Source organism: Carassius gibelio, chromosome B14 (genome assembly GCF_023724105.1).
Source record: "Carassius gibelio isolate Cgi1373 ecotype wild population from Czech Republic chromosome B14, carGib1.2-hapl.c, whole genome shotgun sequence".
Lineage (NCBI taxonomy): Eukaryota > Metazoa > Chordata > Actinopteri > Cypriniformes > Cyprinidae > Carassius > Carassius gibelio.
The window spans coordinates 28,827,105-28,842,616 of NC_068409.1; the positions used below are offsets into that span (position 1 = coordinate 28,827,105).

General features: G+C 35.7%; 1 protein-coding gene across 2 annotated transcripts in view; it reads right to left on the reverse strand.

Annotated features, from left to right (window-relative positions):
* LOC127971150 (follistatin-related protein 5-like) overlaps window positions 1–15,512 on the reverse strand; it is a 111,818-nt gene that overhangs the window by 83,862 nt on the left and 12,444 nt on the right. Inside the window, exons 2-3 of one of the 2 annotated variants that reach the window (XM_052573979.1) lie at window positions 8,728–8,863; window positions 3,501–3,531 (exon numbers count right to left, since the gene is read on the reverse strand). In XM_052573979.1, the coding sequence (XP_052429939.1) occupies window positions 3,501–3,531; window positions 8,728–8,863 (167 nt within the window). Of the gene's footprint in view, window positions 1–3,500; window positions 3,535–8,727; window positions 8,864–15,512 lie in introns of both variants that reach the window. The other variant, XM_052573978.1, reaches the window with a different exon arrangement.

The window sequence follows — 15,512 nt, forward strand, 5'->3', positions numbered from 1 at the left end:
CAAAAGTAAATCTGTCTAAGAAAAATTACTGCAGCCAGGCAGTAAGTCTAGCACCAGTCTCTATTCTCACCAGACACAATGCAATGTTCCCTTTCAAAAAGTGAAAAGGAATCCCAAAGACGCTAAAGAGATTTCAGGATTAACATACAATTTAGAGTTAAAGCCTTTAGCATTTCAAAATGTTTCATCAACTGCAGGCCAAAGAGGCATCCCTGTGTGCACATTATTAAATTGAATCGTAATGACAAAGTTGAAACAGTATAAAGAAAGCTATAATCGGGGGACCGGCCTGCTTTTGTGCATGCTAAGAGCTCAACGGGCAAACCCTGTCATGTTCGTATTTAAAAAAAATCTGGAAAGCTTTTGCCTTTGAAAGCTTTTGTGTATAAGGTATAGAACTTGCCTGCATGCTATGAGAGCTGGGCATGAGAAATAGTGTAGAGTGGCTGGTGGTCCTAACACATTACCTCCAATTTTCATACTATTACACAAAAAGCTATTCTTCAACCCAAAAAAGATGTAATTTTACCTTCAGTAGTAAGATATTTTGTGTTCAGCTACACAGTGGAACTGTGGATATGCCAGCCACTTCATTTAAGATTCCAATTACAGGGCATTCTGCTATGCGCTTGTACATGCTGTCTTAGTTTTACTCTTTTCCAAATTCTGAGAGCCAATTTCAGTTGGCTTCGCATTCTTTCCAGCTATATTTCATGTGCTGTCTGCACTTTGAATTTACAAAGCAGGCAACATTTGCCATGTCACAAATTAAGCTGAAAGCGGTTTGTCTTGAATGTACTGAATGTATTCACCACAAAGGCTTAATATACTTCAAAAGGTGAAACAATTATTAAATAGATGAGCTTCATCAGAAAAAAAATGAATCAGCTTCATCAAATGCCTTTCAGGCAGTAGAAGGAGGAATCTTCCAAAACCTCCATTAAGGTAATATACCTAAGTCAGAATTTAATCCACTTAAACGTGGAGTAATTAGACTGAATAATTAAAATGATTAATAAATAATTGAAACAGCCCTTCAAAAAATAATTTCCAGACAGAATCTTAAGTAGAGTGCGGAACAAGGCACCCAAGCATTTCCACACTGCTTTTCTTAATTGAGTAATGTGAAAAAGAAAAGACTATTTGGTGCATTTTGTTAGGATTATGAGAATCCCTTTTTGTTTGGATTATGAAGATTTTTAATGAGTCCAAAGCGTATGTACATTGGAAAATAAATTGGTGCAGCATTTACAATTATACTCAAAAAATTCTAGTAAATTCAGAAACTGCTGTACAGTGTTGTGGGTTACAAAGTAACGCGTTAGAGTACTCTAATTACTTTTTTCCTGAAATGTGTAACTTAACGCGTTAGTTTCGTGCGGAAGAAATCAGTAACTTCGTTATTTTTTTAAAAAAAGTAATCCGTTATTTTAAGGAAAGGAAAATCCCGACTGCAGCCTGCTTTTTGTCAGACAGTAGGCCTAGGTCTACTGTGCCACCTGCGGATGTACAGTATCAGCGGAGCCGAAGCTCTGTGATCGTAAAGTCAATGGCTGTGATGCGTCTGTGCCCTGCGCCTGACCTTGTGTGTGTGTGTGTGGGTTTTTTTTTTTTTCGAACTCCCGTCTAGATGGCAGAGAGGACAGCGTTTGGTTTATGGAAGTACGCACATTATTTTCGAAAAAGAAAAGAACATAACGGTAAAATGCACACTCTGTGAGTGACACTTTAATAATAATTAGTTCGCTATTAAGCTATTTGTCATTTGCCTGTGTGGCAGTGAAGGATTTAATTCGGTCGGTTTGTTATGATTTTTGTTTGACAGGCAGCTGTTAATTTCTGTTAGATCGTTGGCTGGCTGGTTGTTCATCATTCCTAAATGGATTTAAATCTGCAATCCTGTTTAAGGTTGTGTTTACAAGTAAGCATACTTGTACTTTGATAACTGCATTATTTAAAGTTAAAGAAAAATCAGGAGTTATCTTGTGGTGCTCATAATATACAGTAGCCTAGGCTACCCGGGCTGGGTAGGTGCGAATTTTGATTAATAATATGTTCTGTGATAATAAATAAATAAAACGCCATGTGGAATAGCCGATTGCTGACTGTCTTTCCTGTTATTGTTATCCTGCAGTGTTAATTTAGTCGGATGACTGACGTTATTCATTGTCAGGAGTCACAACTTTTAGGTGCATTTAAAGGGGCCGGGGGCTGTGTCTGTCATGTGTGAGCCGCTGAGAACTGCTTTTAATTTTTGGTAACGCATGAGTACTCTAACGCGTTACTTTTATGAATAGGTAACGCTGTATCATAACTGATTACTTTTAAGTGATGGTAACGTTGTAACCTAACTAACTACTTTCCAAAGTAACTATACCCAACACTGCTGCTGTAAAGTTTACAAATAAATTAATCATGGCAAGTGACAATTATCCAACAGTGGCCTAACGTTGTTTTAGAGGAAGAGAGACTTGATTCAAATTATGAAGAACATTTTAAATAACAAGCAGAGATTAACGCTCACAATAATATCAAAAAACATGCTTTAATAGAGTAAAAGGGATCAGTTTTATTTTTAATTTAAAAGTCAAAGAAGACAAAAACAGAGAGCATGATTGAACAGTTGTAGAAAAGTAAGATCCTGTTTTATATCACATTGCCAGCTCAGCTTTGACCTTCTGCAGTAATACAGTCTGTTTCTCTATTAAAGTCTGATTATGTTACCTGTAGCCAAAGTAGCTGCTAACACAAGCACCTTTGAGCTGACCTGAGATAAAAATTTATGGTAGGATATCACCTCACATGGAGTCTGAGGAGAGAGATGGATTTTTCACATCTCAGGGCTCTCTGTAGGTTCTTGGCATCATCTGGGTAAATCTTGTGTCATCTTAATTACAGATGACTGCTGGGCAATAGCCAACATGTGATTTACACCTTAAACCACAGACGGTTTGCTAGCATGATAATTAATGTGGCTAGATATGTCCCGCTTGAGTATGCAATATTGCTCCACAAAAATAAACATGCATTCAATATAAATACTGCCACCATGCACCATTTCTTTTGTTCAAGGGCACCAGTGGCAGTCATTTGGCACCCTATTCGAGATTATTTCATTAAAATAAGAGTAATATTTTTTATATAAGGAACAGTCTAATAGTAATTTTTTTTTTCATTTAGAGTGAATTAATATACAATCTCTGGTTCAAAATACCAACAAAATCGCAGTTCTTCCTCAATCTTGCAAAATATAAAAGCCAGTATGTGTTCATTATGCCTCATACATTCTGAGTTCATCAAACATATATTGTTAACATTGTTAATAAATATCTCATGTTTACATGAAATATTATCAATTCAAAAAAATCCTCTAAAGAAAATACTTAAAAATACCACAACACTAGCATGGAACATCCCAATAAGACCCTGATTGGACCTTTTTGTTTATTAATATTTGTTTGTGTGAAAGGAAATGAGAGAGAAGTAGGGTTTGTACATACCTTTGATCCGTAAGCTCTCTGAGATCCCGTCCTGCTGGAAAAAGAACAGAGAGAAAAACAAAACTTACAATACATTCACAGCACAGTAAATCAATAGTGTCCTGGCCAAAGACGTCCACATACTGGATATTGGATGGCTTACACACCCCAAATACATCTGATGCTGATTATCTTCTAAAGAAAATTATAACTATCTGCTCCTTTCTTTCTTTAAAAGTATGATATAGATGCTTCCTATGCCATATTGCCATAGCAAAGTCTAAATATTCTTTCAAAATGTTGGTCCCTGAAATATTTGTCAGTCTGAGTTAAATGATTCATTCATTCAGACCAGGCAGAGTACGGCAGTCTCTCAACGAGTCTATTTCTAAAGGTTAAAGGATGCCGTATTCCACCATTAAAGAGACAAATGGGAAATTTTAATGTTAGCTGTCATTTTGCCTCTAAGGATGAAATACAACAGTGTCACAGGATGAAAAATAAAACAAAAAGTGTAACAAAATTCTAAGCCAGACGCTCAAAAGTAATAGCTGAACCAAAAATGAAAACTTGGTCAGCGTTTACTCATGAGAATTGAGCATTTACATAATGAGTTGCTCTTTTCCATACAATGAAAGTTGTAGTAAGTTATACTGTATACTTTGATGCTTTTAAATTGTTCACGAACTACAATGTCTATAAAGACAAATGGTGGCAAAATAAATCAGTAATCAGTAAATCTATCAGTAATTGGTCTTGGTTTAAATAGAATTACACAATGATTTGGATATCTAGAAGATGGATAATTGGTGAGATTTTAATTGAGATTACCATGAAGCATCAAATTTCCGGCTTTCTCTCTTTGTTTTCCAAAGACTTTCAAGTCATTTGTCCAGTCTGTCCAAAATTAAAACAAACTTGCTGCAAGCTCCTCCCCTTCCTATGCCAATCTCAGAGACAGTTTCACCACAGCACCTTTAAAATGGTGCCTATCACCAACATTTATCTCCACATTTTTCTCTTTTTTCTATTAAAAAAAATACTATCAATATATACTATCTATACAGATGTTGAAAAATAATATATATATATATATATATATATATATATATATATATATATATATATATATATATATATATATATATATATATATATATATATATATATATATATATAGCATACCAAGGAAGGAGTATAATTGCTCTGCATTGTTATTCATTCATGTTATTTTAAACTCACATTCCTGCAAAAGCTGAGAGAGCATTTAGTTCAGAGTAACAGCTCATTCATTCAGCTCCGAAGACTTTCGTGGCTCGGTGAATAGATTATCTTCCTGGAATCAATTATGCAACTGAACTACATAAATGAAATCATGGCTATGAAACCCAGGCCTCTTGCTTTATCTTACATGTGTGCCATCTGTCACTCAAGCAACTAGTTTTTTGATTGGTCTAAATGTGTGGCAGAGCAAAATTTTGGCCGTAATCTGAGTGGAGGTACAGGAAGGGTGGGGCTACGGTGAATTAAACCTTTGGCTTTGACAAGAGATTGGCTTTTGCAGAGCAGGACAAAGCTTCGTACTATAAGCTGAATTACTCATGATGATTGAAGCAGGCTGAGTTGAGGGAAAGCTAATGGGGTCACTGCTTATCTCTGTGCCCGTGCCAGAAAAACAGGCTCAAGCCTGCAAACCTCGCCCAACACACCTCCTCTATTTGAAACGCAGGCTTGCTACATCCGTTGCCAGTCATCTTTATGGATTCACATTGTTGGAAAACTCTGGAATGACTCAGAATGAACCTTGATATATGATTCATATATAATATGACCACTAAACATAATAATAATTATAAGAAATATTTTTTTTTTCTGGCCTTTCTGCCATTAAATGCATTCTTGTCTGATACTGGATGTTGTTTGTGCTTTGTACTTAATGGATTTTTCATACAATGTGGACTGATAAGGAAGTTATTGCAGGAAATATGGTTACTATTTGTTAACCACAGTGTACATTTCAAATATAAACAGGAGGCCTTCTGATGTATGTGACAGCATTTGCATTTAATACAGAGGGAAAAGAGAGAAGGGCATCTTCATTCACAATTTCCAGCTTTATTGAATTTCTACATGAGAGGCTTGTGAGCATTAGCAAACAACACTGATACTTGAGCGAACTGGGATGTTCAAGGTTACCTTCAGATAATTAATGACAGAGTCATTAGGTTAACTGTCCACTTCAACCACATTTGTAACCACAACGGTAGTAGTGATTTGCTACTTGTATTACCGGGTCACATTAAGAGTGAGCTTCACTATTTTTAGAGTTGCCTACATTTAATGTTTAAAAATAAAAATAAACTCTACCCCCTTGCTAATGTAAAAAGTTCCCCAATAATTTCTAAAAGTCACAGTAAATAAATCAGACCTAAATGGCACTGCACATAAGACAAATAAATTTAACTTGCTGACATGTTGCTATTAACACTCTAGTATCAATCACACATAAGAAATAAACAAATCACAGGAACCAGTTTGGAGATCATTTATAAAACACTGCGTATCTGCCTAAGCCATCTGTCACATTCTAATGATCTAATAATTAACACCAAACCACATGCATAAGTGGATTTTTTTTTTTTTTTTTTTTTTTTTTTTTTTATAATATGACAATACTAATGGTCTGAAATGATAACAGTTTACACATGTCAAAAAGCCAGCATGTGCTTTTCCTCTCAGGCTATTTTCACATTTGGTTGAATCGCTTGGTTCTTTACACATTGTTTCTGTGGGTCTGGATGATGGTATAATTACGTCACCTCCAACAGTAATTCCCTAAAGGCAGACGTTTACTGTAGCTAGGTAACAACACATGAGGAAAATACGCCAGTTTCAACGTTTTTATTGAAGTGCTTGTCCCTTTGGATATACCAGCAAAACAAAATATCCAAACAAACCAACACTGTTTGTGAGCTGTATTGCAAGAGATGCAAAGAATGCAAGATGCTCTCCAAAGGCAATTTCATTAAAGGCAAGCAGTTATGAGAAACACATTATAGATGTGCATCTCAATAAATTAGAAGGTCAGGGAAAATTCATTTATTTCAGTAATTCAACTCAAATTGTGAAACTCTTGTATTAAATGAATTCACTGCACACACACTGAAGAAGTTCAATACTTTTGTTCTTTTAATTGTGATGTTTTTGGCTCACATTTAACAAAAACCCACCAATTCACTATCTCAACAAATTAGAATACTTCATAAGACCAATAACAATAATACAAAAAAATTTAGTGAATTGTTGGCCTTCTGTAAAGTATGTTAATTTGCTGTTCATGCACTCAATACTTGGTAGGAGCTCCTTTTGCTTTAATTACTGCCTCAATTCAGCCTGGCATGGAGGTGATCAGTTTGTGGCACTGCTGAGGTGGTATGTAAGCCCAGGTTTCTTTGATACTGGCCTTCAGCTCATCAGCTCATTTTTTTGGTCTCTTGTTTCTCATTTTCCTCTTGACAATACCCCATAGATTCTCTCTGGGGTTCAGGTCTGGTGAGTTTGCTGGCCAGTCAAGCACACCAACACCATGGTCATTTAACCAATGCTTGGTGCTTTTGGCAGTGTGGGCAGGTGCCAAATCCTGCTGGAAAATGAAACCAGCATCTTGAAAAAGCTAGTCAGCAGAAGGAAGCATGAAGTGCTCCAAGATTTCTTGGTAAACGGGTGCGGTGACTTTGGTTTAAAAAAAAAAAACATTGACCAACACCGGCAGATGATATTGCACCCCAAATCAACACACACTGTGGAAACTTAACAATGGACTTCTCCACCCTTCCTCTAGACTCTAGGTCCGTGGTTTTCTAATAAAATACAAAACTTTCTCTCATCAGAAAAAACAAGACATTAGACCACTGGGCAACAGTCCAGTTCTTCTTCTCCTTAGCCCAGGTAAGATGCCTCTTACATGGTCTGTGGTTCGGGACAGGAATACGACAACTGTAGACAAATTCCTTGACACGTCTGTATAGCTTGACCCCAGCCTCAGTCCATTCCTCGTGAAGTTCACTCAAATTCTTGAATCAATTTTGCTTGACAATCCTCATGAGGCTGCGGTTCTCTTGGTTGGTTGTGCATCTTTTTCTTCCACACTTTTTTCTTCCACTCATCTTTCTGTAAACATGCTTGGATACAGCACTCTGTGAAAACCAGCTTCCTTGGTGATGAATGCTTGTGGCTTACCCTCCTTGTGAATGGTGTCGATGATTGTCTTCTGTTCAACTGTCAGATCAGAGACTGAGAGACCATTTTGAAGGCTCGGGAAACCTTTGCAGGTGTTTTGAGTTGATTAGCTGATTGGCATGTCACCATATTCTAATTTGTTGAGATAGCGAATTGGTGGTTTTTTGTTAAATGTGAGCCAAAATCATCACAATTAAAAGAACCAAAGACTTAAACTACTTCAGTCTGTGTGCATTGAATTTATTTAATACACAAGTTTCACAATTAGAGTTATGAAATAAATGAACTTTTCAACGGTATTCTAATTTACTGAGTGGACCTGTATATGGCACTAAATCTAATGCTTCATGATGGTTTAAAATAACATACCTTCTACACTACACCTAAATCTACCCGATAGTATGAACAAAATCGAATGTGACATAAAAATGCAATCGAGTGTCTTAAATGGACAATTTTTGTGACCCCTGCTCAACAGTTTATTCGGATATAAAAGGAAAGTGTTCCCATGGGTCCCTGTTTTGTCAGCCAGTGCCCTCCCTCCCAGAGTTTAATTGATCTGTTACATAATATGAACGTTCGCTTGTGGAGATTATGAAGGAAAAAGAGGAGAGAGAAGCAGTGGAGCTTGTTAGAGCTGCATTACGCATCAATTGCTGCTATCTGACAGTGTGTGTGTCCACAAAGCTCACTGCAACGGGCAGTCAATAAACATTCAATTACACAACCACGCTGAGCTGTTTCATCATGATGTCAGCGCAGCAGGAGTTTTCGCCTGCAGTTCGAAAATGTCCAGAGCGAAAGATCCAACACTTTTTAATATAAATATTATCACGCATCTCTGATATTCGGCTCAAGAGCGGATGAAAAGTAATGAATTGTCCAGTGACAATAATCAAACCAAAGCGCTCAATGTGATGCGGATTTCCATACTAATTAGCATCATAACCGGCTACACAGAAGTCTCGTCTTATAAAGTGATGGCTAATGAAATCGGAAAGATCGATACCTTGTGGCGGAATCTGACGAGAGGTCGATACGCCCTCGGGGTAAATCCTTCTTTGCCAGAACGTGCCTCTGCAATCAGCGCTGCCCCCCAGAGCAGGACAGCTGCCCACCATCTCCTGGAGCCTCTCATTACCCTCCTGTAATAAAATAAAAGACATGAATACACAAATAAACAACACCCCATGTAGGTTAAGTCAAGCGGAGCATTTAAAGCCTTTTGAAACAAACAATGCATCACAGCTCAGCTAATTAGAGCAGACAAAGGATGCCGATCTACTGTGGGTTTAAACTAATGCTTTCAATAAGAAGCCCACACTCAATGGCAAGATTAAATCTACTTTGAATCAATTAAGGAATAATGAGCACCATGAGGAAATAAAGATAAAGCTAAGAAAAAGGATCAATATATTTCCGCGTTGACGGTGAACGCATTTGATTACAGTTCCTTTTAAGTCAGGCATTCATATCAAGGTAGCGTTTAGATTCAGTACTGATATGAGACTTTTTCTTCCCCTTTATAAGTGGTTTTCAGACTGGGGTTTGGAGAGCAATAGTGTGTCCTTGGAGAAAAACAAGTGTTTATAAACTGGTAACTGGTAAAGATGCTAAAACATAATAAAAAAAAAAAAAAAATGTCAATACAAGCTGATTTAAAAAAAATCAAAAATTAAAATAAATAAAAATAAATTAATACAATTTTGAATAAATAAAATAAATAAATAGATCAATAAAATTGACAAAATTTGATTTCAAGAAATAAACAATTAAATTATCACTAAAATATTAATATATTAACATAATTCATAAATACAAGTGATTAAAGTAAACCCATGATACAAAACTAATTAAAATATATACATTCAAATATAATAAAATTGCTGGAAGTTAATAAATCGATTATCAATATAACAGTGATTAGAAAAAAAAAGTTATTTGATGAAGTTTGCAAAATTGATTTTGTTATATAAGGATTACTGCTGTGAAGCTGCTTTGAAACAATATGTATTTTATAAAGCGTTATGTAAAGAAAGGTGAGTTGACTCAAAATATAGTTGGATTCACACAAAAGTGCCACTTCTGCAGTATTTCAATGCAAAAACTTTTTGACAGAGTTGTTCTGTCAAAGAAAGCAATGAAGCAACAAACACAATTCATAAACATAAAATATATCCATGTACTCCGGGGCCCCCTTCATCACAGGCCGCAGGATAATCACTGCATGAGAATGATGTCCTGCAGGAGTTCAGGACTGTGGAATGGAAACAAAGTTTAGAATGACATGGCATTGGATTTTCGAACAAAGCAAGACAGTCCATATATCACATCATTGGTTTGAAGTCAGGTGGATGACTGGTCCAAGAAATGAGCAAGCACACTTGATGAAAACCTGTGCTACCCATCTGTGCTTTTATTTCAATCTCCACATGCATGACTGTCATATTTCATGCCGTCTGTATGCCAAAGAGAGAGAGAGCGCATGAAGAAGGAAGATTGAACGCTGTACAACCACCTATAGGGACAGTCATCTTAACTTCATCAGGTGGCCATAAATCGTCAACGACACATCTATGCCAAGTGTCTTGGCACTGAATTTCAAATGAGGGATGTCTATCACTCATAGTGTTCACAATAGATCATCATGTGACAGTCTCCCAGCAGGCAGAGCGATACGAGGGTCTTCTATTGCATCCCAACTGTACTGTACTTGCCCACAGTCGTAGCATTAATGCTTGTTTACTGATCAGTGCTGCCATGTATTCAGATCATGATCTTCTGAACCATTCTCTATTTCCATCTTTCGCTACACCCCCATGCTCTGGCAGACTAGAGTAATAATGCTGTGTTGGCAACTCTGGCATCACAGACATTTGTAGTGTTTGCAGTTACGATTTATGCCACTGTCTACAATAAAGTGTGCTAAATCATTGGCTATAAAAAAATACTATAATTTTACGATTCTAGTTACGATTTATGCCACCTTCTACAATTATGTGTACTTAATTTTTGGTCATTCAAAACATATTAGAACATCCTAGAATACCAAGGTTTCCAAACTGGCTTATCAACTAAAAAAAATGACAGTATAGAAAGAAAATGAGAGTGAGAGTCAACAAATGCTATTTTTACAGGAAAAGGAGATATAGATACAAAAAAATATAAACAATATATTGTAAAATAAAAATAAAACTAGAAAAATAATTATTGAAAATTTTAAATGTGTTTTTTACTAGTGTTTGTAGTTGCAATTTATGCTGCCATCTGCAATAAACTGTACTTGAAGCATGGTGGGTCATCTAAAACATATTCACTATACCAGATTATCAAGCTTGCCAAAGTAGTTTCCAAAGTAGCTCAATAACTACAAAATGTATGCATTTATTTATTTATGTATTTATGTTATATTATGTATTTACTTAAAATCCCACACAGATTTCAGTCACATTTCCATCAGGATGTTGTGGAAAGACACAAAGATCGACTCTTGTAACATTAGTAACCTTCCTCTGTAAAGAAGGCATTAGACAAAATCTCCACTTCCTTAGGGAGCTAAAACATCTGGCCTACATCTTGACCAACAACATCACTGTCACCTCCAACAGGAAGGTCCTTCTGCAGGTGGTGACTACATATGTCCTGTTGTCTATTTAACATTTATATTCGTCCAATCGCCTGATAGTGATGCACATCTACACCAAGCCATGTACAGTACATTTAGGAAAGCGGGCAGCAGTATTTGCACCTATCTATTTGTTCCTCTCCTGTGTGGGAAAAAGCTCTGACAAATTGAATGGTGAATTGTGACTAAAACATGCATGGTTGCAAAACATGCATTAATATGTGGATTGCACACTGTATGACACAAAAAGATAGCGTGGACACAAGTTCAAGAAATACAGAACAGACCTATTTCATTGTTCGCTTAAATCTGTGCAGCCGTCCCAAAGGTCTGGTTACTGAGTTTCATGGCTGGAAGCTATAACAATAACACAACATTCTATTACCACTTACTGTACATACAGTTGTTTGCTTTGGGGAGGAAGAAGAAGAAAAAAACAACCTTTATGTGTTGGCATTATTTGTGCAAAAATGTATTCATTTGAAATAGTCTTTTCCAAATCAAACTAAACTGACCATCCTGGGTGAATCTTTTAACATTCATCATGAAACAAGGCATACACAAAGGGTCAGATAGAAAAAAGCATGTCTTTTTCAAAAGTTACTTTGTTTGTTTACATTATCAGGCTGCTTTCATTCTATAGTCTTTTATGCTTATACCTATGTGATTTTTGGATCAAATTATGATCTGTGATTTAAGGGAAAGCTGAACCTCTGTCACCTGTTTTTATTTTCCTTATTGAACTGGCATCCTTTTACTTGCCTTTCTGCAAATCAGTTAGCTGACGGATATCATGCAATCTTATTAATATTCATGAGGCAGTCACCTTATTAATATTCATAATTGCTCCTACACCCCTGAAAGCTGCCATATTATGTTCTCAGCAAATTGGAACAGTGAAACATTGCACTTTCTGTGTACAGGAGCACAACCTAGATCTTTCAGCAATCTTGCTCCCTCCCATGTCTCATCCTGAGGATTTGAGGTGCAATTGTTTACGCCATGTCGAGGGAAGTGACAGTGACTGTTAAAGTCTGGAAATGGTCCACTAACTAAACCCTGTGAAATCTCGCCTATATTTTGCAGTCTGTCAAACCGTTGGGCTGTGGGCAGTGACAGATGTTGGCAATTTGTGTCAACGTGACTTTTCTGTCATTGTGTAAACTGTCAGAAGAACTTCTAATTATACTGGACTGTATAAAGAAGCCTCTGTTAAAAAAATAAAATAAAAATAAAGACTGACACAATTTGTGCAATATTGTTCAAACTCATGAGTGTCCTAAAGGTCATGCAAAATAACTCTCTCTCCAGCTTTGTTTCAATATCATTACTTCTGTCAGTGTTTAAATGTCACCTCAAAAAATTAAACCCTGCAAACCCTAATCTACCACAAAGCATTTCAGTTCAAGGGAAAATTTTATCTGTGCATCACAAAAGAAGATATTTTGAAATTCAGAGTGGTCTAAACATATTGAACCTTATTGATGTTCCTTGTACGGTCAAAAACACATCTTCATAATATCTTCTTTTGTGTTCCGTGGTAGAAAAAGAGTAAATGAGTATGAATTTTCATCTCTTTAAGATTTAGTCTTTTTAAAAATTTAAGCGTGACACACTGTAAGACAAAATCAATGAAAAGTCATGCAGCATTATGAAATAATCTTTATACTTTGATTCTAAGGCCTGTTTTGAATAAGACTTTAGACTATGAATGATTTGTATTGCCTGAAGTAAAAAAAAAAATCCACGATCCTTTCACTTTAGCCCTCCGGATGAGCTGGGAGATTCAAATGTGTTTATGAACATCTGTAATTTTCATAAAACCACTCCTATAAAGCATTTTCATTTTAGAAGTTGTAAAGCAGAGCTGAAACCTGTTGGCACAGGATCCTCACTCTCATGCCCAAAGACTGTTTACACATGCTGCCGAAAATGCAGAATTCTATACAAACTATATATATAGCTAAGTCTTCAACATCAATATTTCATCATTGTTTTACAACATAAATCTTTCAGTGACAGTAATATATTAATTTGTACCGGAAATCAAAAAAACAAAAAAGGCAATTCAAAGCAAGAGTCTGATGAAAATGTTTAATTTCACATTTTAAGTAAATTATTTAATATATTAAAATGCAAAACAGCTATTTTACATAGTAAAATTTTACTTTATTTTATTTTTTAATTACTTTATACTTATACACATGTACTTTGTACTTACTTTACTTATTTACTTATATTACATTTTTATTATTAAATAAATGCAGCCTTGGTGAGCATTAGAGACTTTAAAAACTCTCAAAGAGTCTGACCCCAGAAGAGACATCTATGGAAAACATGATGTTTCTATTTATACAGTCTATTTATACAGGAAAGAGCCAAGAAACAACGCCAATAAACACATTCAGTGATTTATGTTCTTCAAGCAGCCTCAAGTGCTTTTACAAGAAAAAAAAAATCTATAAGTCAGAATGGAAAAGTATACTGTAAAAGCGCCCTTCATAAAAACATCAGAAACACAAGCAATAGCGCAAATGACAATTTCTGATGCTGATACACCCCTAACCAGAGAACACAACAACAGCACCAAACACATTCATTCTGTGTCTGAAAGTGTCTAAAGAATCCACTAGTAAAGTTAACACAATTAACATCAATTTTGTCAGTATTTAATTGATTGGAATCCACAAAGTAAAGGATGTTGCTTTATACATTTTTATTTTGATAAACTTTCCATGTTAAGTTAACACTGTTCATAGCTTACAATATGTTGCGTGTTAAATTCAGTTTTAATGGTTTAGTATGGAGTCAAAACCGTGCCACATATACTTGCAAAATACTTGAAGTATTGCAAAAGAAAATAAAGTTTTGCAAATGAAAATGAATAAATGTGCTTTTTGTAAACAAAAATAAATTACATAGAACATTTAAAGGGTTAGTTCACCAAGAATGAAAATGTGTCTATCTTCTCGAAGCATCTTAGGTGTAAGTGAGTTTCCTCTTTCAGAATAATCCAATCGAAGTTATATTAAAAATTGCTTGCTCTTCCAAACCTTTCAATGGGGGTACAGTAAGTGGGTGTTTGTTGTGAACAGTTCAGAAGATGTTAAATAAAGTGCTGGCATCTGTAATATAAACATCCCTCACATTTGTAAAGAGAATTCCTTAATAAAAGTCTGTTGTTCTCTATTTTTCAAATTCCATCTGTTAATTTTGTTTCTGTGTAACTTCTCTTGCCGCTACAATAACCAATATAACAATCCTTACTAGGAGTAATTAAGTTTAAATTAAAATGGCTTAAGGCTTTTTTTTTTCCAGTTTATTTCAAGACACTAACGAAGAGATCATATCCATGGGATGGGACGGTCACAAGTGTTGCAAAAACAGCCAACCTCACATGCAGAGGTCATCATATGACCAGATAAACACCACATGACCAGGGTTTAGGCAGACGGGTGAACCACGTGCTGCTTCTTTAACCAGATTAGTGTGAGGAGAGTAAGCTTTATCCAGCCCAGTGTACATAGACGATGAATATCCTTGATTCATTACACCCAACGTTCTACTAGAAACCGATGATAAACGAACGCTGGCAGGAACGCACAATCACAGATGAGAAAAAAGATCAGTGCTTGCATTAACACTGCTCTGTTCATGTGTACCAGGTGGCATTATTTATTGCTGCTCATCATTTTCATGGACATGTTATCTTTTTATTCAGATATCTCTCGCAATGCAGCACTGTAATCACAAAAGTGTGATTTGCTGCCTGCTTTGAACACAGTGCTGCACTGCATATCCCCTAGTAAGTCCTTTGTGTATTAAAGAAATGTCACTGATAGAGAAATGTCAAAAGTTAAGAATGTGTATCTGTGTGTCACATTTTGTTATCGTTTATATAAAAGTGTAGTGTGCTAATTTTTTTGTGCTCTGTTTGTTTATTTATACAAAAAAGGAAATTATGCACCTGAAAATATAAATTAAAAGAAATCTTAAATTTGCCCAGATTTTACATTAGACATCAAGTGGTGACCAAAAACAGTACCAAAATGCTAGTGTGTGTATATATATATAACATATATATAACAGTGACGCATTGCTGCCACATACAAATTATTTTTTTCCACTAAATTATGTTGTTTTAACAAGATGTTATGTAGTTTTGACAA